Below are 23,432 nucleotides of genomic sequence, written 5' to 3' on the forward strand. Positions count from 1 at the left end.
TGGCCCATCAGGCGTCCTGGTAGTAGTTGTTGAAGTTGATACGCAGCAGGAAGTCCTCCAGGTGTGGCTGGTAGCCACGGTTCACCAGCTTTGTCACCACTGTGGGGCCAGGTGGTCAGTGGGTGGGGGCGAGCATGGGGGACAGACAGACAGACACACACACACACAGTTCACCAGCTCTGTCACCACTGCGGGGCCAGGTGGTCAGCGTGTGGGGCCAAGCGCGAGGGACAGACACACAGAATGAGGCCTGCCCGGGTGCCAGGGCCTCACCTTTGAAAAGGAAGTGGGAATAGTACTTGAAGGTGTTGTATGACTGCTGCATAAGGGCAAAGTTGGGGTGCTCAGCACCCCGGGGGTGGGCGGTGGGGCCCCAGGCCTGGGAGATGAGCTGGCTGCGGAACTTGAGGACAAGGCTAAAGATGCTGTGGATGACATTCATGACGGGCGCAGCCTTCTCTGTCAGCAGGCCCCTGCAAGAGGGTGTAGCGTTCACAGGGCGGCTGGGGGTGCCCTGACCCTGCTGCCCATTACAGGCCCAGGGGTGTCCTGTGGGTGTCCCCACAGGTGTCCCTGGGGTACCGTGGCCTCACCGGAAGACAGCCTTGTTGAGGTACTCGGCGTGGGCCCGCTGGACCTCCTCCAGGGTGCTCACAGTGGCCAGCTTGTTCCTGAACTCACACCAGGTGACGTGCAGGATTTGGCTGGCGATGTAGCCCTGGGTGACCTTCACAAAGTGTTGCATCTCGTGCTTGAACAGCTGCAGCTGCCGGAACTGCACGGAGCCTGCCACCCGGCTCACCAGTGCTGGGGGCAGATCATGGGTGACGGGGCAGAGTGAGCAGGGGAGGGCCGAGGGGGTATGGGAAGAAGCCGGGTGAGCGGGAGGGGAACCCAAGGCGGGTGCCCACCAAGGCAGGGGCGGGGGCCCACCCGAGCGCTTGAGGTGGCCGCAGATGTCCTTAAGCGTCCACATCATGAGCTTGAGCTGCAGCAGGAAGGAGAAGATGCGGCCGTACTTGCTCAAGCAGCTCTCGGTGATTACAATGTTGAGGGGCCAGTCGACCTGTGGGGGCAGTGGCTCAGCCCCACCCACTCACCACCCACCACCCCCTGCCCCAGCCGCAGCAGGACGAGTGCTGACCTTGTACCTGAGCTCCAGGCAGCTCAGCACGTCGGGGGCGTTGGGGCTGAACACCTCAGGCAGGAACTTGAGGGCGAAGGAGAGGTTAGCAGCGAGGGGGCTGTCCCCATGGAGGCTGTACTGCAGGGCCTTGCTCAGCACAGACCCCAGGGCCAGTGGGCTGAGGAGTTCCCCAGGCATCTGCCCCGACCCCAGCTGCAGAGACAGTGATATCCAGGATAGCCTCAAACATGCCACCTGGGGCTGTACCCAGGCTCCATGTCCCAGGCCTCCCCAAGCCTAGCTCTGATCTGCTCCCCGCAACCCAGGGCCCCCAGGCCTGGCTCAGGCTCCCCTCTGCTCCAGGCTCCATGTCCCAGGCCCCGCCCCAGGCTTGGTTCAGAGCTGCTCCCAACATGCCAGGACTCTCTGGGCCTGGCTCAGGGCTGCTCCCTGAGCCCCAGGCCCTGCCCTAAGACCTGGCCACACAAGGGCGTCACCTTCTCAAAGAGCAGGTCGCTGAGGGACTGGGCAAACTCGCCATCCTCCATCAGGACAAAGTGCCGCAGCGCCTCCAGGTGCGTCTCAAGGTGCAGCTCCACGAAGAAGTAGTCCACAGCGGCCTTGTTCACCAGGGAGACACTGTAGGGGACAGGGAAACACTGCAGCCAAATGTGGACTGCGGATGACAGGGGCCTGGATGGGGCACTCACTGGGCAGTCAGCGGGGCAGAGATGGAATGCTTCAGGAGCACTGGCAGGGTCAGCAGCTCGCTCAGCTGCACTGCGGTCTCATCTGTGCCGGGCTGGGCCTGGGGGTCCGCAGGGAAGGAGAAGGAGCGGGGCAGCACATGGGGCAGGAGGTGGGCAGCTGGAGGCTCTGCTGTAAGAGAAGATGGAAGATAGCACTGGCCCTCAGGGGACACCTGGGCCCCTCTAAGGATACCTGGACCCTTTGGGGAACACTTATGCCCCTCTGGGACACCTGGGCCTTCGGGGGACACCTGGGCCCTTTGGGAACACACCAGCCCTCTCATCTGCCTCAGCAGGTCCACTCACACATGGCCTCGTAGCTGTCGGGATACTGCTCCAGATGGTACTGTGCTGCCAGGCCTTCTAGGTAGGCCCATTCCTCCCTGGCCTCACCTGCCTAAAGAGAAGCCAACCTGAGACCACCACCCAGCACGTTGCTCCACAACACCTCATGCCTGCTGACCTCAGAGGCTAGGTTGGGGGGCCAGCCAAGCGTGCTCCCTGCCCACAGCTGCACATGTCCTCACCTGTGGACTCGAGGGCTGACCTGGAGAGGCGGTGCTGCTGTTGCCACTGCTCCTGGAGCCTGACCGGGCACAATGGGGCAGGGAGGGGGCATCAGGGCCATGTACCTGCTCAGGGGCAGAGGGCTGGCCCGGGCTCGCACTCCCCCACAGCTCCCAGGCAGAGGCTCAGCCAGGCTGGTGGACATGGGCCAAATGGTGACTTTCTCTGCCTTCCTCCCACCCTACCTGTCCGGGGCCCGCAGACCCCACAAGGGATATTGTCCATGGCCCCACCCTGTGACCACCCCTCTGACCTGGCTCACCCTCAGAACCATGCTCAGGGGCTCCAGGCCTAGCCGCGGTACAGAGCTCAGCCTGGAAACCATCCTCCTCTGCACTGCCCAAGGTGGCCACCTGAGCCAGGGAGAGGCCCAAGGGCCCTGGTGTGGTCTCTGCAGGCGGATGCTCCAGGGAGGTGCTCTGTGCTCCCTGGTCTGACTGGACCACGTGGCCAGAGGGGCTCAGGTGAGGCCCAGACTTCTCGGGTTCGGCTTCCTCCAAGAGCACTCCCAGCACAGTATGGGACTGGGAAGCGTGAACACTCCACTGTGGCTGGGAGGGGGCCACGTCTGAGATATTCTCCCCAATCCTGACCCTGGCATCGGACACATGGCCACGGATGTTCCACCGTGGCCGGGAGGGGGCCACGTCTGAGACATTTTCCCCAACCCTGATGTTTGCATCTGACATGTGGCCATGGACACTCCACCGTGGCTGGGAGGGGGCCACGTCTGAGACGTTTTCCCCAACCCTGATGTTGGAATCTGACACGTGGCCATGGACGTTCCACCGTGGCCGGGAGGGGACCACATCTGAGACATTCTCTCCAACCCTGATGTTGGCATCTGACACGTGGCCGTGGACACTCCACCGTGGCCGGGAGGGGGCCACATCTGAGATGTTTTCCCCAACCCTGATGTTGGCATCTGACACATGGCCGTGGATGCTCCACCGTGGCCGGGAGGGGGCCACGTCTGAGACATTCTCTCCAACCCTGATGTTGGCATCTGACACATGGCCATGGACACTCCACCGTGGCCGGGAGGGGGCCACGTCTGAGACATTCTCCCCAACCCTGATGTTGGCATCAGACACGTGGCCATGGACACTCCACTGTGGCCGGGAGGGGGCCACGTCTGAGACATTCTCTCCAACCCTGACGTTGGCATCAGACGTGTGGCCATGGATGTTCCACCGTGGCTGTAAGGGAGCCATATCTGAGACATTCTCCCCAATCTTGATGTTGGCATCAGACACGTGGCCATGGACACTCCACCGTGGCCGGGAGGGAGCTGTTTGAGAAGCATGACCCACTGATGAAACCCTGCCTTCAGACACGTGCCTAAGAGGCTGATCTTGGGGCCCACTGTTCTCTTCCTCAGCAGGCCTTGGCAAGGGCAGGTGAGGCTGACCCGCCAGAACTTCAGGGACCCGGGCATCCAGCTTTGTGTCAGTGTCCCATCGCAGCTGTGGTCCCTTGCTGCCTGAGTCGCCCTCTAGAGCCTGGAGGGATCCTGGAGAGACCAAGGCAGCCACAGCTGGCCTCAGGATGGTACTAAAATCATACTCTTGCACCTGGGAGGGCTGTGTGCCAGCCAATGTGGGCACCTCCCCTGGAGTCAAGGAAGGTAGGTCTGAGCTGATGGTACACAACGCCTGCTCCAGCAGAGGGGCCTCCCCTGGGAAAGGGGCCTCCCCCAAAACAGGGGCTTCACGCAAGAGAGGGGCATTCCCCGCAACAGAGGCCATGTTGGGCTCTACAGGCTGCTCCAGCCCCAGCTCCGTGGGCAGGAAGTCTCGTACGCTGGTGCCAGCAGAGAAAGGCTCGGCCCCTGTGGCGGGGGACCCCGGGGGCCAGGGTGTTGGGACCACCCCGTGCTCCTCCGCAGGTAAGGAATCATGGCTTTGGCTTCCACCTGGGGGCTCCACATCTGGGGACAGGGCCTGGAACACAAGTACACACAGGACAGGGTCTTGTCTCTCCTTCTCCACCTGATTATCTAACCCGTGCCCCCAGGTGATGAGCACCAAAGGACAGCAGGCCCGGCGTTTGCCCACGCCCTTGGGGTGGTGCACACCTGGTCCCCCCGGACCCATCGGGAACCTCTCCCCGCCAATCCTTCACCTGGGGAAGCGCCACCCCTATCCCAGGTAACCGCTCAGCACACGGGACCTCATCCAGCAGCTGTGGGCACGCCCCCTCAGACACATCCTTCAGCAGCTCCTGGAATCAAAGCCAGTAGGGCAGGAGGTAATACCCATGGCAGGGGGGCCGCGCAGGCAGAACCAGGGCCGACCCCACCCATCCTCGCCCTCCTCAGCACCAGCCTCAGACGCTGCGTGAGTCAAGGTACCGATGTCAGTGCCACATCCAACACGGCCTGGGCGCCCAGCAAATGCGGCACAGTTACCCTCTGTGTCTGCCTAGCACCTCAGCCACACAGGGACACAGGGCCCCTCGTGTCCCCCCCAGTCAAGGCATCTCAGAGAAGCCAAGAGAACTGCGGTCCGGGCAGGTACCTGCTGGCGTTTCTGGTCTGCCAGGAGGAAGCAGCGTCGCACCTCGCCCAGCCTGCGCCTCTGCAGCCCCCAGAGCGCCTTCTGCTCCCGGCACGCGGCCTCAGCTGACAGCCGGCTGTAGCGTTCGACCAGCGCCTGCCTGGGCCCAAGGACACGGTCACTTGCTCATCTCACCAGGCTCAGGGCCTGCCACGCTCAGGCCCCGCACCACCACCTCCACTCACTGCAGCAGGTACCCAGGACCCATGTCCTGCAGTAGCCTCCCCGATGGCCAGCCTGTAGACCCTCTGCCTGCAGGACAGGGCCTGATGGCAGGACCAGGCACCAGCCTATGCCAGAATGAGCTGTCCACACCCTGGGCCAGGAGGGTTGTGGGAGCTGAGCACACAGGCTCTCCTGGGAGCAGGGCCTGCAATCTTCCTGTCTGCAGGTGGGGAACACGAAGGCATGCATGGAACGCAGTGAACTTAAATCTTTCACTTGTCTCATTCAGAGCTAGGCTGGCACGCTACCCCTGTTCTGATTCCCTTGCCAGTAGGAAACTTCATTCACACCTGGGCTCAGTGAAGCCCTTTGGCCACCAAATGCAGTTACCCGTTCCTTTCAGCCCTCTCTCCACAGCACATAAGTGGGGGGTCCCATCTGTCCTCACACGTACACCCAACAGCCTCTAGTGGTGCTCTGAGCCTCCAAGTCAGTGAACAGGAAGTGCCAGCCCCCATGAAGGGCTCACATCCAAATGCTGAACCCAGAATGACACTCAAGGAAGTTGCAGGGGGAGCCCTGAGCCGGCCCTCCTGCACCACCACAAATGAACTAGAAACAGCAATGGGACCCACCATTCTGTAACTCTGGAACCTAGTCAGACACAAAGCAGCCACAGGCACGCTCGACAGAGGACGGACTGCTGATCTTCCCTAGCAAGCCACATGCCCCAACCACTACCTCTCATTCCTCAGCCCTGCCACAGGCGTGGGGGTGCCAGCCACTGGGTGGACAGGGGGGCCTTGTCCTCCGAGAATTTGGGTTGTACATTTGGGTTGGTCTGACGGTACCCTGAAGGCCAGCACAACACCTGCCACAGTCTCAGCCCCCCGACAGCAGGGTCCGCTCCCAGTGGCAGCTGAGAGAGCTGGCATGTTGCGAGATCTGTCAGGCCATCGGCTGAATGCAGAGATAATGGAACATAGCCTTCAGTGACCACGCAAAACCAGAACACACACTGCAAATACTTTGGAAAAATCACTAAACGAAGATGACTGCAGCCTTCATTAAGTAACAGCAGCAACCCCTGAGGAGTGGGAGAATCAGACTCCAGAGGTACCACGTTATGATACCCACAATGCCCAGTGGAAAAAAAATTACAAAGCATACAAAGAAGGACGCAAGTACGGGCCACGCACAGGAGAAAAGGAACTCAACAAAAGTCATCCCTGAGAAAGCCTAGACATTAGAATTACTACTTAGAGACATTAAATCGACTGTCTTAAATACGCTAAAAGAGTTAAAGGAAACAACAAACAAAAGAACTAAAGGAAATTAGGGAAAAAAACCACATGAACAAAGTAAGAATATCAATAAAAAAATTAAAAAACGAACCAAACAGACATTCCGGAGCTCCAGATCACAACTGTCACAACTGGACCAAGAAGCAACATCTTGACAAAGAAAATACTGAAGTTGTCAGAGATTTCACTTCACTTGAATCCATAATCAACGCCCTTGGAAGCCGCAGTCAAGAAATCAAACGACGCAGTGCACTGAGCAAATCTCCCGTGAAAGACCTGTTTAGGTGTTAAAAAGCAAAGATGTCGCCTTGCAGACCAACGTGTGCCTGGCACAAGCCATAGTCGTTTCAATCGCCCCGTACGAGTGCAAAAGCTGGACAGTGAATAACAAAGACTGAAGAAGAACTGACGCCTTTGAATTACAGTGCTGGTGAAGAAGACTGAATATGCCATGGACTGCCAGAAGAATGGACACATCTGTCTTGGAAGAAGTACAGCCAGAATGACCCTTAAAAGAACAAACAGCAAAAGACAAATAAATGGGACCACATGAAAATTAAATACCTTTGTTCCTCAAAAGACTTCACCAAAAATGTGAAAAGACAAGTTACCGACTAGGAGAATATCTTCGGAAACCATATACCCAACAAAAATTTAACAACCAAAATATATCTAAAACTTTGACAACTTAACCACAAAAAGACAATCATAAAACGGGCAAAGGACTTGAATAGACATTCCACCAAAGAGACATTCAAATGGCCACCAGATATATGAAATGATGCTCCGTGTCATCAGCCATCAGAGAGATACAAATCAAAACCACAATGAGGTATCACTTCACTCCTACTAGGATGGCTAAGATTTTTTTTTTTTTTTTAACTTTTATTGAGCTTCAAGTGAACGTTTACAAATCAAGTCAGACTGTCACATATAAGTTTACATACATCTTACTCCGTACTCCCACTTGCTCTCCCCCTAATGAGTCAGCCCTTTCAGTCTCTCCTTTCATGACAATTTTGCCAGCTTCCCACTCTATCCTCCCATCCCCCCTCCAGACAGGAGATGCCAACACAGTCTCAATTGTCCACCTGATATAACTAGCTCACTCTTCATCAGCATCTCTCACCTACCCAACTGTCCAGTCCTTTTCATGTCTGATGAGTTGTCTTCGGGAATGGTTCCTGTCCTGTGCCAACAGAAGGTTTGGGGGCCATGACCGCCGGGATTCCTCTAGTCTCAGTCAGACCATTAAGTATGGTCTTTTTATGAGAATTTGGGGTCTGCATCCCACTGATCTCCTGCTCCCTCAGGGGTCCTCTGCTGTGCTCTCTGTCAGGGCAGTCATCGATTGTGGACGGGCACCATCTAGTTCTTCTGGTCTCAGGATGATGTAGGTCTCTGGTTCATGTGGCCCTTTCTGTCTCTTGGGCTCTTAGTTGTCATGTGACCTTGGTGTTCTTCATTCTCCTTTGATCCAGGTGGGTTGAGAACAATTGATGCATCTTAGATGGCCGCTTGTTAGCATTTAAGACCCCTGACGCCACATTTCAAAGTGGGATGCAGAATGTTTTCATAATAGAATTATTTTGCCAATTGATTTAGAAGTCCCCTTAAACCATGGCCCCCAAACCCCCACCCTTGCTCCACTGACCTTTGAAGCATTCATTTTATCCCAGAAACTTCTTTGCTTTTGGTCTAGTCCGGTTGAGCTGACCTTCCATGTATTGAGTGTTGTCCTTCCCTTCACCTAAAGCAGTTCTTATCTACTGATGAATCAGTAAAAAACCCTCTCCCACCCTCCCCCCCTCCCCACCTCGTAACCACAAAAGTATGTGTTCTTCTCAGTTTATACTATTTCTCAAGATCTTATAATAGTGGTCTTATACAATATTTGTCCTTTTGCCTCTGACTAATTTCGCTCAGCACAATGCCTTCCAGGTTCCTCCATGTTAAGAAATGTTTCACAGATTCGTCACTGTTCTTTATCGATGCGTAGTATGGATGGCTAAGATTTTTAAAAAAACTGAAAACAACAAATGTTGGCAAGGATGTTAGGAAACTGGAACATTTACGCATTTACTGGTGAGAACGTAAAATGGTACAGTCACTGTGGAAAACAACGGGGCGGTTCCTCAAAAAACTAAAAGCAGAACTACCACATGACCCAGCAATTCCACTCCTAGGTACACACCCAAAAGACGTAAAAGCAGAAAGCAAACAGAGAGTCTCTCTCGTACACCTTTGTTCACCGCAGCACCTTTGTTCACAATGGCCAAAAGATGAAAACAACCTTGATGCCCATCAGGACAAAAAAGCCTGAACAAAAAGCGGTACACACATACAATGGCATCAGGATTGAAGGAAGGCTCGTTAACAACCTGCGATATGTATTTGACACAACCTCGCTTGCTGAAAGCAAAGGGGACTTGAAGCACTTACTGATGAAGATCAAAGACCAGACCCTTCAGTACGAAGTACGCCGCGATATAAAGAAAACATAACTCCTCACAACTGGACCAATACGCATGATAAATAGAAAACACTGAGCTTGTCAAGGATTTTGTTTTACTTGGATTCATAGCAACAACAGGCTTAACAATAAATAAGGCAAGAGAAGCCGTTTAACGTGAGAAGAGACAAAGAGACACAACCCGACACCGGCTGTGGACCTTGCTTGGATCTGAATTCACACAAACCAACTACAAAAAGACATTTTGAAGACAACTGAGAACACGTGAATGTGGTAAAAAAAACAGTCACAACTAGTGAATCCAACAGTGGCTAGTCCCAAGCTCAGTACGCTAGCCTTTTTACTTGTACGTATGCTTAAAAACTTTCAGAATAGAAAGCAAAAAAATAAAATAAAGCTATCACTAAGGTGGAAATAATATGGGGCCCCCACCACCCTCGTCCTCCTGGGAGGCCCTGCCCTTGCCCCCCCAGACCCCCACCACCTCGTCCTCCGCTCCAGCTCCTCTTCCAAGGCCTGCAGCCGCTTCTCCCTCTCTCGGAGCTCTCGGGCGTAGCTGAAGTCTTCAGCGGCCTCTTCCTGTCTGGCCGCCAGGCGTCGCTGCACAACACGCACAGCATGTGGGATCCAGGCCCCCGAGACACCACACGTCTGAGTCTGGGGCCGCAGACACCACTGGGCCCACCTACCTCCTGGTCTCGCACAAACTGCTCCTTCAGCCTCTGAAACTGTTCTCGCTTCCGGGCATCCAAGGCCGCTCGCTCAGACACCTGCCGGTCTGCAGCAGGAACGAGCTCAGCTGTGGGAGGCTCCCCAGGAAGAGCCCTGGCCGGGGGTGGGCGAGGATGGCCGAGGCAAGCTTACCACTCAGGGTGCTCAGAACCCTGGATGCTGCCTCTCGGGCGTGGACAATCAGCTCCTGTTTTGCTATTTCCACACGTAGTTCCTACAAAAGACATCGTCAGTAAACGGCCGCCGTAACTCTGTGCCCCCACCTTGGACACCCTACTCAAGAGTCAGAGAGAGCAGGAAAGGATGGGTGCCCAAGGCCATCTCCTCCAGGAGGACACCTGCTTACGGGGCCCCTGAGGGGGACAGGTGGCTGGGTGGGCACATGGTCCCTGCCCACCACAGCCTCTGTCTGGGCAGTGAGGGGCTGTCTCTCAGTAGCTGCTGGAGTCGTGCTCTGGTACAGTGTGGAGATGGGTGAGCCCTCAAATGTGTTCCTTGGAGGGAGCAAGGTGCAGGATGAGAGGGAGAGAGGAGTAGGCAGGGGAGATGGAGTGGGGGGGTGGAGGGGGAGGAAGGGGCAGAAGGCCAGGGTGATCCTCCCAGGGACTGGAAGGCTAGGCTCAGGCCTCCCAGTTAACCCCCCTCGGTGTGGGCCTCTCAGGTCTGCTCCTGCTGTCCCCTCAGCCTCAGGCACTTCCCGGAGCTCTCAGTCGTCCACTCACCACCAGACCCCTGACTGGCGCAGACAGGACATTGCTAGCCCTGCCCCCTGCGTCCCACCCCCCGCGCCCTGCCCCAGGGTCCCACACACCCTGCCCGCCCTGCCCTCATCTTTCCTACCCATCTCTTCTGAGTATGAGGAGGGCTTGCATGGCCATCTGCTCTGCCAGGACTCAGGGCCCCATCCATGCTGACAGAGACCACACCCAAGGAGGAGCCCCCGCCCCGGGCACCCACTCTGCACCCTCACCTTCTCCTCCTTGCTGACTGAGCTGTAGCGTGCCACCCTTTCCATCCGCCCCACGTACACGGCACAGTCCTTCTCAATCTCCTTCAGCTCCTCGAGAGAGAAGATCACCGAGATCCGAGGGACAGGGACATCAGACCAACACAGGTAATGCTGCCAAAAGAAGGGCCTTGTGAGCCCTAGGCAGATGGCTGGGCTCAGGGACACGCACTGTCCGAGATGCAGCAGGGGCAAGACTCATTCCTCAGGGTCCAATCCTGGGCCGGGCGCCCCCAAGTCTCTGTGCTCTCAGCACTCTGGCGACAGGCCACCCATCCATCCTGAGCAAATGCAGCATGTATGCAGGGCTGCTGCTAGCCACCCTAACTGTAGAGAGGAGGGTGCCGCCCAGTGCTGGCTGCAGCCTCACAGTAAGAAGCTGGAGGGGCCGTGTCACCCCTGACCACACACAGCCAGCACACACCCGTGCTTGAGTCCCACAGCTGGCAGAGGGGCATACATGCTGCCCATACACACACACACGCAGGCCCATACCGCACACATAACTAGACATGTACAGGCACACACACGTGCAAGTGCAGGCATGTGTGTTCACGCATACACGTGAATGTGCACAGCACTCTTACAAGTACACACGTGCAGGCTTGTGCACTCACACATGCTTACACACACTCACGTACACGCATACTCATGCACACACTCAGGCACGCACATGCATGTGCACAGGCTCTTACAAACATGCACACGTACGCTTACATACACACATGCTCACACAAATGCTGGCGCACACATGCTGACAGGCAGTGCTTGCCCTCACCCGGGGGCAGCAGAGCTTCAACAGGTTGATAGTCTTCCCGCAGACGTACACGTCATTGGCAATGTGCCTCAAGAACACGGGGACGCAGTCCTCTACCTCTTCAGAAATCAGCATGTAGCCGTGGGTCCAGTAAAACTTATCTGGCGTGGGACACACAGGGCGGCACATGTCAGTGGTGGGCCCCGAGCCCAGGCCTACAGGTGTCGGAGTCCCCCTAGCAGCAGCTGCACACCTACCTCTGAAGCCAAGGTAGTCGTGATTCACCTGGATCATGAACTCGCCGTAGATGTCCCGAAAGAGCCCGCTGTACACCCAGTCATGGATAAACCTGCAGGCAGGCAGAGGGTGAGCCCTCAGCCGCACGCACCCACCTGTGCCCCTGCCTATCCCGGCTCCCCTCTTGTCAGCACACACTGCCCACTCCTGACCCCTCTCAGACATCTGACTACACAAGTCAACAGGGATCAGCTTCAGGCCCTGGCTGCCCTTGTCCCCAGCGGTTCTCAAGCTCAAGCCTGCCTTATCGAAAGCAGCTTGCTCTAATATAAGAAGACAGAAGGCAGCCAGTTTCCTACTGGAAATATCTAAAGACAAAGTGAGCACATCACAGCAACATCAGTATCCCACAGCTGCGGCCGTCACCCCCACACCCAGAGGACATGGACTGGCGTGAATGCGTGGTAGGGAGTGTGAGGTAGCCTGGGGCAGCCCCACAGGGATCTCGCCCCTGGAGAGCAATCAGTCAGCACCTCTGTTTGGGTGTTAGTCTTAATAAAACTAAGTGGGCAAAGACAAAAATCCCCACCTTGCTAATTCCAAGAGGCCTGATGGCAAAGTGGTTTAGAGCTACGGCTGCTAACCAAAGGGTTGGCAGCTCAAATCCACCAGCTGCTGCCTGAAAACCCTATGGGGCGGTCCTGCTCTGTCCTAAAAGATCGCTATGAATCAGAAGCAACTCAATGCCAACAGGTTTGGGTTTTTTTGGTTTTTGCTAATCCACCGTCCCCGCCCCTCCCGGGCCCCGCCCCGAGGCCCCGCCCCTCCCTGCCCCGCCCCCAACGCCGGCCCCGCCTCACCGCGTGTAGGGCTCACAGCTGGTCTTGAGCAGGGACAGCAGGACCGGGTAGTGCTCGTTGCTGCAGTTGTCCAGGGCCTCCTGGTACAGGTAGGAGAGCAGCTTCACGCCCTGCAGACGCCAACAAGCAGAGGCTGAGCGCGTGCTGCCCCGCTCAGCACGATTCCAACTAGGGGCCCCCAGCTCACCCCGCCCAAACTCTCCTCCCGGGCCCCTCCCCCTTCCGCCCCTGACCCCCTCCTCCAGGAGCGTGCACCCTGTGCGGGAGGTGCCCAGTGAGGGGAGCCACCCACGCCGCAGTGGCAGACTCACCGTTGGGAATGCAGTCCTGGGCCCTCCACCGGCGGTCCCCGGGAGCCCGGTGCCGACACCACACAGCTCGGCCAGGTACCTGCGCCCAAAGGGCGGGGTCGGGCCACTGAGCAGGCGCCGGAGGTCCCCCAGGCCTGAGCTGCCGCCTCCCGCCACCTGCCTTCCCTCCATCAAGCGGGCACCACCCCAGCCCCACAGCAGGACCTCCTTCCCCTTCGGAAGGTGCCCTCGACCCCTCACCCCCAGCGGCGCCCCCTCGGCTTTCCAGCCCAGGGACCAGCAGGCCTCACCTGAGCTGCCGGCCCAGCTTCTTGAAGAGAAAGCCGATGGCCAGCAGGCTGAGGGTGGCCGGGGTAGAGAGCACACAGGCCCGGTAGTACTGCAGATACCGTCTCAGGCCGCTGGTGAAGGCCTGTGGGTGAGGGTCTGAGAAGAGGGCAGCCCTGCCCAGGTGGGGTGAAAGGGACTGGGTGTCTGTCCCCAACTCTAGGGTTCCACTCTCCCTGGTCAAGTCCAGACATTGCAGCCCTTTAGCAGGAAGCCTAAGGCATCCCTGCTGGCACAGAGGGCCGGGCCCTGGGAGGCTGAGATTTGGGGTGGAAATTCTGGAGGGTGGCCAGGCTCCGCTAGCAGGTTCCAGCTCTGGGAGACACTGGTGGCACCAGGGTGGCAAGGCCCTTCAGGGTTCAGTCCACCGACCCCCCGAGACCCAGCTCCTCCTGTCCAGTCCTGAGCCCTGGCCCTGGAACCACCGGGCACAGCTGCTCCTGTCCGGTCCTGAGCCCTGCCCCTGGAACCACCTGGGCACAGCCACACCCCAACCCCACTCTGACTCATTCTCAAGGCTCTAATCTCATCACGCACCACCCACACCCTGTGGGGGTGTACCAGGGCTGGAAGGGCACAGGGAGCCCAGCATTTGATCCCCTCACCTTCCCCTTGCCATGCTCCATCTCCTGGGGGCTCCCGTTGCACAGCCCCTCCCCCACCCCACCCCTGTGTTTGTCTGTCCCACAACTCCACCCACTGTGTGTACCCAACTGTGTTTGTTGACTGGCAGGGACCCTGAAGGATGGGATCCCCTGGGCCAGGCTTCCAACCTAACCCCTCCCCCCCCACTAGAAAGGTGGATTCATTCAAGAGGAGACCCACCTTAGACATCCCGAGGACACAGAACTCGGGTTCTGGGTGGGCCCCCAGGGGGTCCCAACGGGAGGGGGGCATACCTGAAACACAAGACCCTTGCTACAGGTGGTGTCCAGCACTGGCTGCAGAGAGAAGCGGCTCAGGCGCACATAGTAGGTCCCGCACGCGGCCACCTCTGACAGGAGACTACGCATGCTCTCAGGGGACGTCCCTGACACGTACACACCCGGCTTGACCACGAAGGCCTGTGCTGACTGCAGTGGGAGAGTTGGGTCAGGGCTGACTCCTCAGCACCTGGGGCAGCCACCAGGTGCTCAGACCCCCCCACACACAGACAGAATACAAAAAGCAGAAAACAGATGCCTAAAATCATAGGAACAGGCACAACGAGGTGGACATTTTCAGACCAAACTGGAAGGACCGCATGTTTAAAGCTGTGGAAGGGGTGTGGGGGACAGGAGGGTGGACAGACAGCCTAGGGGTGTGGGCAGGAGAGCAGACAGCCTGGGGCGTGGGCGGTAGGGTGGACTGTCTAGGGGCGTGGGCAGGAGGATGGACAGACAGCCTGGAGTGTGGACGGAGGTGGACAGACAGCCTGGGGGCCTAGAACTGCATGGGGCCTGCCCAGTGTGACCCAGGTGCGTTCAGGGTGAGAGCAGCTGCTCTGAAGGACCCTGAAACTCAGAGGGGCTGCAGGGCAGGGCATCAGGCAGTGTGGCTGCACCTCCAAGTGCAGCCCCTCGTCCATGGCAGCCAAGGAGGGTGGGGCTGGTAAGCCCTACCCCTGCAGAGGAGTGGGCCACCTGGAGGAATGTAGGGGTGCAGCCAGAGCACAGAGGGCAGGGGCACCTCAGTAGTTCTGAGGACACAGCAGGATGGGCTGGTGGCCCGTGTTCCACTGTGTCACTGATAGGAACACATCACGCTACATTTTTAAAGAAAGTTAACAAATCAATTCTAAAATCAAAATCAAATGGCCCTGGCAGACCCCTGCTGCTGCAGACCCCGGCTGCTTTGGCCCCTAGGCCTGTGGAGCAAGTCCTCCCAGGCACTGCTTGCAGGCCCACATCTGAGGCCACCCTCACTGCTCTGCTCCACTCCCGGCTGAGACAGGCACTTCCCTGTGAAGGGCTCGGTGCAGCACTGGGACCGCCTTACCTGGCTGAGTGAGAATGTGGCAGATACAACCCCAATGAGAACGTTGAGCGTGTCCTTCACAAGCTCACACTCTCTCACCAGGACGCGCTGCGGGGCCGGGAGGAGGCTGCCACCAACGACCTGTAGCCCCTCCTCGCAGAGTCTGCAGAACCTGTCAAAGGCGTCTCTTCCCGCCTCGGTGAGGTAGGGCTCCTCTCTGTGGCCAGGGGGGCTGCAGGAAGATGGCGGGGGGAAGTGAGCAGACGGGCACCTCAGCTCCACACAGTCTCAGGAGATACAAACCAGAGGAGGAAGCACGCTGAACCAACACAATGCTCATCTAAAACGCTGGGCCAATGAGGACCCCAAACCAGCAGTGGAGCCACCGGCCACCTGTGTTAGGATCACCTCCCAGCTTCACTCTAACCCCCAGGATAGCTGCAGATCGTTCAAAACACACGTCCAGGGTCCAGAGCAGCGGCTACGCCCTGGCCTGGCCTGGGAAAGTGACCTGGGGGAGCAGCTGGGTCCTTGAGATGATGAAATGCCACGACATCATCTTTGTGTTGACAGCAAACACAAGAAACACCTCACTCCCACCAGGATGGCTGTGATCAGAAAGAAGACAACGAGTGTTGGTGAGGTTGTGGAGAAATTATAATCCTCATCCACTTCTGGTGGAAATGAACAATGGTGCAGCAGCTGTGGAGAACAGGTTGGTGGTTCCTCAAAAAGCTAAACACAGAACTACCATATGACCCAGCAACTTAGCCCTAAGTATGCACCCAGAAGTGAAAGCACGAATGCACCCAGAAACCTGTGCACCAGTATGTTCACTGCAGCGCTTTCCACAATAGCCCAAAAGGTGGAAACGAGAAATGTCCATCAACAGAGGAGTGGATAACAAGACGTGCTATGTACACACTATGGAATATTATTAACCCGTAAAAAGTAACAAAGTCCTAGTGCATGCCACAACATGGATGAACCTTGAAAACATGCTGAGTGAAATAAGTCAGAGACAAAAGTACAACTACTGAATGATCTCACCCACACGTGACAGACAAACAGACAAACCAAAGCTTAACGGATAGCAGGGGTGGGAGGGAGGGACGGGGGAGTCACTGCTTGGGGGCACTGAGCTTCCGTCAACAGTGGTGAACAATCTGGAAAACGAGGGCTGTGATGGCCGCACAACACGATGGTGTGATAACAACACTGAGCTGGACGTGCAAAACTGCTGAACTGGCAAATGTTTTGTTATATATGTTTTTACCTCAATAAAAATACAAAAGAGGGTGCCAGCTTGTGGGACAGATATCAGATGGCAGGGTGAATAAAATTACTTCATACACACAAGAAAGGACTAGCGATCAGATGGTAGAATTTACAGGGCAGTGCAGCCCTCAGAGCCCAGAGCAGCTGCTGGACACCCACAGAACTTTGTGGGGTGGGAGGCTGGCTGCCCCGGGGAACTTGCATGGAGGACGGACTCCACGAGAAAAGCTGCCTGCAAAGAAGCGCCCTGCATACACCACCCGCCTGTGAGCATCCTCAGGGGACCCTGTAGGAGAGGAACCACATCAGGGTCACTCAGCTCCTTAGTCAGCCATTCTTTAGCTTCATGTTCCCTGACCACCCTCAGATCCGAAGTGAAAACCTTCGGGAGAGGCATGTGCTGTGCCCCATCCTGGGAGACTCCTCAGACATCAGCACATTAGGGGCCCCAATAGGACAGAGGGGACTCCTCCCGACCGCAAGCCCAGAACCTTGCCTCCACTTCGTTTAATCAAGGAACACCACCGAATCATATCAGATTACTATGAAAAATTGTACTCTAACAAATTTGAAAACCTAGAAGAAATGGATGAATTCCTAGAAAAACACTACCTACCTAAACTAACACAGAGGTAGAACAACTAAATAGACCCATAACAAAAAAAGAGATTTAAAAGGTAATCAAAAAACTCCCAACAAAAAAAAAAAAACCCTGGCCCAGACGGGTTCACTGCAGAGTTCTACCAAACTTTCAGAGAAGAGTTAACACCACTACTACTAACGGTATTTTAGAGCATAGAAAAGGACGGAATACTACCAAACTCATTCTATGAAGCTACCATACCCCTGATACCAAAACCAGGTAAAGACACCACAAAAAAAGAAAATTATAAGCCTATATCCCTCATGAATGTAGATGCAAAAATCCTCAACAAAATTCTAGCCAATAGAATTCAACAACGTTATCAAAAAAATAATTAACCATGACCAAGTGAGATTCATACCAGGTATGCAGGGATGGTTCAACATTAGAAAAACAATTAATGTAATCCACCACATAAATAAAACAAAAGATAAGAATCACATGATTTTATCAATTGATGCAGAAAAGACATTTGACAAACTTCAACACGCAGTTATGATAAAAACTCTCAGCAAAATAAGAATAGAAGGAAAATTCCTCAACATAATAAAGGACATTTATACAAAGGCAACAGCCAACATCATCCTAAATGGAGAGAGCCTGAAAACATTCCCCTTGAGATCAGGAACCAGACAAGGATGCCCTTTAACACCGCTCTTATTCAACATTGTGTTGGAGGTCCTAGCCAGAACAACTGGGCAAGATAAATAAAGGGCATCCAGATTGGCAAGGAAGAAGTAAACGTACGTCTATTTGCAGATGACATGATCTTATACACAGAAAACCCTAAGGAATCCCCCAGAAAACTACTGAAACTAATAGAAGAGTTCAGCAGAGTATCGGGATACAAAACGAATGTATAAAAATCAGTTGGATTCCTCTACACCAACAAAAAGAACATCGAAGAGGAAATCACCAAATCAATGCCATTTACAGTAGCCCCCAAGAAAATAAAATACTTAGGAATAAATCTTACTAGAGATATAAAATACTTATACAAAGAAAACTATAGTACTCTTCTGCAAGAAACCAAAAGAGACCTACATGAGTGGAAGAACATACCTTACTCATGGATAGGAAGACTCAACATTGTAAAAATGTCTATTCTACCGAAAGCGATCTATACATTTAATGCAATTCCAATCAAAATCCCAATGACATTCTTTAACTAGATGGAGAAAAAAAATCACCAACTTCATATGGAAGGGAAAGAGACCCTGGATGAATAAGGCATTATGAAAAAGAAGAACAAAGTGGGAGGCCTTACTTTACCTAATTTTAGAACCTGTTATACCACCACAGTAGTCAAAACAGCCTGGTGCTGGTACAACAGATACATGGACCAATGGAACAGAATTGAGAATCCAGACATAAATCCATCCACATATGAATAGTTGATATTTGACAAAGGCCCCAAAACAGTTAAATGGGGAAAAGAGAGTCTTTTTTACAAATGGTGCTGGAATAACTGGATATCCATCTGCAAAAAAATGAAACAATACCCATACCTCACACCATGCACAAAAACGAACTCAAAATGGATCAAAGACCTAAAATAAAATCTACAACGATAAAGATCATGGAAGAAAAAATAGGGACGTTAGGAGCTCTAATACATGGTATAAACAATATACAAAACATTATTAACGATGCAGAAGAGAAACTAGATAACTGGGAGCTCCTAAAAATCAAACACCTATGCTCATCCAAACACTTCACCAAAACAGTAAGATTACCTACAGACTGGGAAAAAGTTTTTAGCTATGGCATTTCCAATCAGCGTCTGATCTCTAAAATCTACACGATACTGCAAATACTCAACTACAAAAAGACAAATAACCCAATTAAAAAGTGGGCAAAAGCTATGAATAGACACTTCACTAAAGAAGACATCCAGGTAGCTAACAGATATATAAGGAAATGTTCACGATCATTAGCCATTAGAGAAATGCAAATCAAAACTACAGTGAGATTCCGTCTCACTCCAACAAGGCTGGCATTAATCCAAAAAACACTAACTAATAAATGTTGAAGAGGTTATGCAGAGACTGGAACACTTATACACTGCTGGTGGGAATGTAAAATGGTACAACCACTTTGGAAATCGATCTGGCACTTCCTTAAAAAGCTAAAAATAGAACTACCATATGATCCAGCAATCCCACTCCTCGGAACATATCCTAGAGAAATAAGAGCCTTTACACGAACAGTTATATGCACACCCATGTTCATTACATCACTGTTTACAATAGCAAAAAGATGGAAGCAACCAAGGTGCCCATCAATGGATGAATGGATAAATAACCCAGTGCCGTCGAGTCGATTCCGACTCATAGCGACCCTATAGGACAGAGTAGAACTGCCCCATAGAGTTTCCAAGGAGCGCCTGGCGGAGTCAAACTGCTGACCCTTTGGTTAGCAGCCGTAGCACTTAACCACTATGCCACCAGGGTTTCCCAAATGGATAAATAAATTATGGTATATTCACACAATGGAATACTACACATCAATAAAGAACAGTGGGGAATCTGTGAAACATTTCATAACATGGAGGAACCTGGAAGGCATTATGCTGACTGAAATTAGTCACTTGCAAAAGGGCAAATATTATATAAGACCACTATTATAAGAACTCGAGAAATAGTTTAAACAGAGAAGAAAATATTCTTTGATGGTTACGAGATGGGGGAGGGATGAAGGGTGGGAGAGGGTATTCACGAACTAGATAGCAGATAAGAACTACTACAGGTGACACGAAAGACAACACACAATACAGGGGAGGTCAGCACAACTGGACTAAACCAAAAGCAAAGAAGTTTCCAGAATAAACTGAACGCTTCGTAGGCCAGCGTCACAGAGGCGGGGGCGTTTGGGGACCATGGTTTCAGGGGACATCTAAGTCAATTGCCATGATAAAATCTGTTAAGAAAACATTCTGCATCCTGCTTTGGAGAGAGGCCGCTGGGGTCTTAAACGCTGGCAAGCAGCCATCTTAGATGCATCAATTGGTCTCAACCCACCCGGATCAAAGGAGATCGAAGAACACCAAGGACACAAGGTAATTACGAGCCCAAGAGACAGAAAGGGCCACAGAAACCAGAGACTACATTAACCTGAGACCAGAAGAACTAGATGGTGCCAGGCTATAACCAATGACCGCCCTGACAGGGAACACAACAGAGAACCCCTGAGGCAGCAGGAGAGCAGTGGGATGCAGACCCCAAATTCTCATAAAAAGACCTGACTTAATGGTCTGACTGAGACTAGAAAGACCCCAGTGGTCATGGCCACCAGACCTTCTGTTAGTCCAAGACAGGAACCATTCCAAAAGCCAACTTTTCAGACATGGATTGGACTGAGCAATGAGACAGAGAAAGATCCTGGTGAAGAATGAGCTTCTAGGAGCAAGTAGACACTTGAGACTATGTTGGCATTTCCTATCTGGAGGGGAGATGAGAGGGCAGAGGCGGTCAGAAGCTGGTGGAATGGACACAAAAAGAGAGCAGAGGGAAGGAGCAGGCTGTCTCATTAGGGGGAGAGCAATTAGGAGTATACAGCAACGTGTACATAAATTTTTGTATGAGAGACTGACTTGACTTGTAAACTTTCACTTAAAGCACAAACAAAAAAAAAAACCCTACGGAGCACAGTTCTACTCTGACACACATGGGGTCGCCAGGAGTTGGAGTCAACTCCCCAACAACTGGCTAGCTGGCACTGGTCCAGAAGAACCTTAAAGGCTGGAAATCTTTTCTCCGTGAATCTCTTTTAAACTCCCAGGATTTAGACACAATCTTTATAAATGAGCTTGACTGGCCACCCCTGGGCCCACAAAGTAAGAGGGAGGGAGATGCTCACATACCACCCAACTCTCTCCCAGCACCGCCGCTTGCTGGCCTCGTAGGTGAGCACAGCCTCCCAAAGGTCCAGGTCCGGGGTCATGCTTGGTTCAGACTGGGAGTCAGGAGTCAAATTAGACGCCGACTGGAACCCTTCATCTTCCGACTGATCCACGCTCTGAGGAACCTGGAGACCACAGAAAAGAAGTATATTCCACCAGGTGTGATCAAACCCCAGGAATCTATCCATATACTTCTGCCTCCTCCTATGGGGAAGCCCCTGCAGATACTCCTAATACCTCCCTCAGACACAAGTACTACACAGTGTGTCCCCACCGAATCACTGAGGGAGCTAAACAAAACAATTTTTTAAGGCTACTGATTCCCAATTCACATAACACATAAGCCACAATGTAAATTTTAACAAAACTTATGAAATTCCCCGGACCCAGAAGTTCCATTTTGGGAAATCCAACCTAAGAAAATCACACTAAACAAAAAAAGTACACGCATTAAGATGTTCACTGTAGAATTATTTATGTTGGGAAACTATATGCCAGTAAGGAGGGAGTGCCTGCGTAATGAGTGTAACCTTAACTTTCATAAAGCAGTAAAACAGAGAAGTTGGTGACGAGTTACGTACTAACACTGGGAACAGTTCAACCTGCAGGTGAGGAAAGGGCATCAAAGTGCAGGCACGGCAGGAGCCAATGCTTTGGCACACGTGAATATCTGAAATGTGGCTGTGCAGCTGAGGAACTAAAATTATTTTTAACTGAATTTTTTACTTAATTTAAATAGCAGCTGTGGAGTATAGAGTAAGAGACTTAACACCTCCTGTTTGGTAAAGGATTAAAGATAGCATGCTGCTTTGCACTGAGGGTGTGAGCCAGCAGCCACACATCACAAAAGCTTAGGCTACCTGGTGACCTGGACTTCTAGTATCCCACCTTTACCACAATACAAGGAACACTGGAGAGGGCATTTCTGAGCCACTCAAGAGCTTAAGGTGGGAAAGCAGACACCGTACTTTAATGGCGAGTCCAGACAGGTCCGCACTGTCTGGCACGGGGGGCAGGTCCAGCCGGACATCCATGTCGAACGTGCGGCTGTGCACAAGGGCACCGAAGAGGGAGGTCCGGGTGTCTCTCTCAAACTTGTCGCAAGAGTCACCAGATGAGAAGCGCCCAAAGGTGAGCAGGCCGGTGCCTGGCGCAGCCTCCATCACCTGGAGTGTTTTCTGAATGATATCGTGACACAAATACTCCTCTCTGGCAATCATGGACTGAACGTCCATCTCAAACACACTCAAGTCATAGCAGTCGTAGCCACTGTATGGACCATTCCTCCCCACATGCTTGTTGTTAAAGAAGTAGTCCCGTTTTCGGGGCAGTACTTGAGGGGGGCCGCTCCCTGCAAGCTGAACTAGGAGGTCCAAAACAGACAACACTTCCACAAGCGGACACCAAGTGGCACCTTCGAGCTCCTCCACAAGGTCCTCCAAACGATCGGCCTCAGGGCCCAGGCCACCAACTCTCAAGTTGAAGGATAGCAGGAGGATCTTGTTCTTCACCGGGAGTTTAGGGAGGTCAGGCTGCAGCTTATGAGTCTCATCTTGAAAGAGATTTGTGAAAAGCATATTGTAGGCCACCTTCTTGAGGCTCTGCTTTGCCCTCCTCCGGTCCAGGCCACACTGCCCCAGGTGAGCCTTTGCGGCCGGCAGGTGGGCCTCGCACAGGTCATCGAACAGCTGGGTGATGCTGGCCATGCCGGCACCTTCTCAGCTCCGGGTCCTCCGTGTGTGTGTGAAAACATCCACCCGAGCTGCACTTCAGCCTCTGAAAGACAGGGACCAGAACAGGGTCAGGCAGGGCCGAATGCCAGCGTCCCGCGCCCGGAGCCTAAGCCCTAAGGCGCAGCACCTGCCTTCTGAGCGGAGGTCGGCGACTGCTGCCCGCCCAGGGTGGCCTCCGCGCCCTGCCCACCTCCACGCCGCGTGCCTAAAGAGCCCGCAGTGGGCCAGCTTGGCTCTGAACCTTTAGTCGGTCACACGACCTTGACAACTCCGAACAACACATGGACGTGGCTAGTAGGCAGCGTCCTCACCCGGTTTTACGCACGTCCTCGGGGGCCCTAACACCGAAGCCAGGATCCCCCTAGTGGGTGCGCCGGGGCCCCACAGGCCCAGGAGGGAGTCTGCGGGCGGAGGCCGTGGGCAGGGGCCTCCCGCGAGAGAAAGGGGCCTCCTGCGGGAAGGAAGGGGCCTGCTGCGGGAACGGCCTCCTGCGGGAAGGGCCTGCGTTCCCGCTCCCGTCACGCGTCATTGCCACGCGACAGGAGAGCGCTAGAGCGGACGCGCCGGAAATACGTCACCGGGGGCGGTGCTCCTGCAGGAGTGGCCGGGCCCTGGGGTCGCCGTGGCCCCGCCCCGTCTAACGCACTTCCGGCTTGGAGCCCGGTTCCAGCGATGGGCGGCTGGGGCTGGGGTGGACCCCGATTTTGAGCAGCAAGGTGTGCCTGACCCAAGCCATGGTATTTTCAGCC

The 23,432-nt window shown here is 54.0% G+C and overlaps 1 protein-coding gene across 5 annotated transcripts; it reads right to left on the minus strand.

Moving 5' to 3' along the window:
• Positions 1-7: 7 nt before the first annotated feature.
• On the minus strand, positions 8-23,215 carry TUBGCP6 (tubulin gamma complex associated protein 6). 5 transcript variants are annotated; one of them, XM_049884731.1, is made up of 26 exons: positions 22,995-23,215; positions 21,919-22,726; positions 20,912-21,075; positions 15,150-15,360; positions 14,072-14,245; positions 13,136-13,257; positions 12,846-12,924; positions 12,535-12,644; positions 11,695-11,786; positions 11,459-11,598; positions 10,645-10,794; positions 9,807-9,888; positions 9,632-9,720; positions 9,427-9,542; positions 4,962-5,100; positions 4,567-4,665; positions 2,705-4,385; positions 2,403-2,461; positions 2,182-2,272; positions 1,837-2,005; positions 1,624-1,765; positions 1,145-1,339; positions 934-1,066; positions 594-807; positions 274-473; positions 8-99 (listed from the first exon to the last, which is right to left on the minus strand). In XM_049884731.1, the coding sequence occupies exons 2-26, from the start codon at positions 22,654-22,656 to the stop codon at positions 8-10; spliced, it is 5,481 nt and encodes a 1,826-aa protein (XP_049740688.1). In that variant the 5' UTR covers positions 22,657-22,726; positions 22,995-23,215. The 5 variants fall into 5 exon arrangements, with proteins under 5 accessions (XP_049740688.1, XP_049740691.1, XP_049740689.1 ...); XM_049884734.1 differs by having other exon boundaries at positions 22,874-23,215; XM_049884732.1 differs by having other exon boundaries at positions 22,815-23,215.
• Positions 23,216-23,432: the final 217 nt, after the last annotated feature.

This window comes from Elephas maximus, chromosome 4, assembly GCF_024166365.1.
Source record: "Elephas maximus indicus isolate mEleMax1 chromosome 4, mEleMax1 primary haplotype, whole genome shotgun sequence".
In the NCBI taxonomy this organism is placed as follows: domain Eukaryota; kingdom Metazoa; phylum Chordata; class Mammalia; order Proboscidea; family Elephantidae; genus Elephas; species Elephas maximus.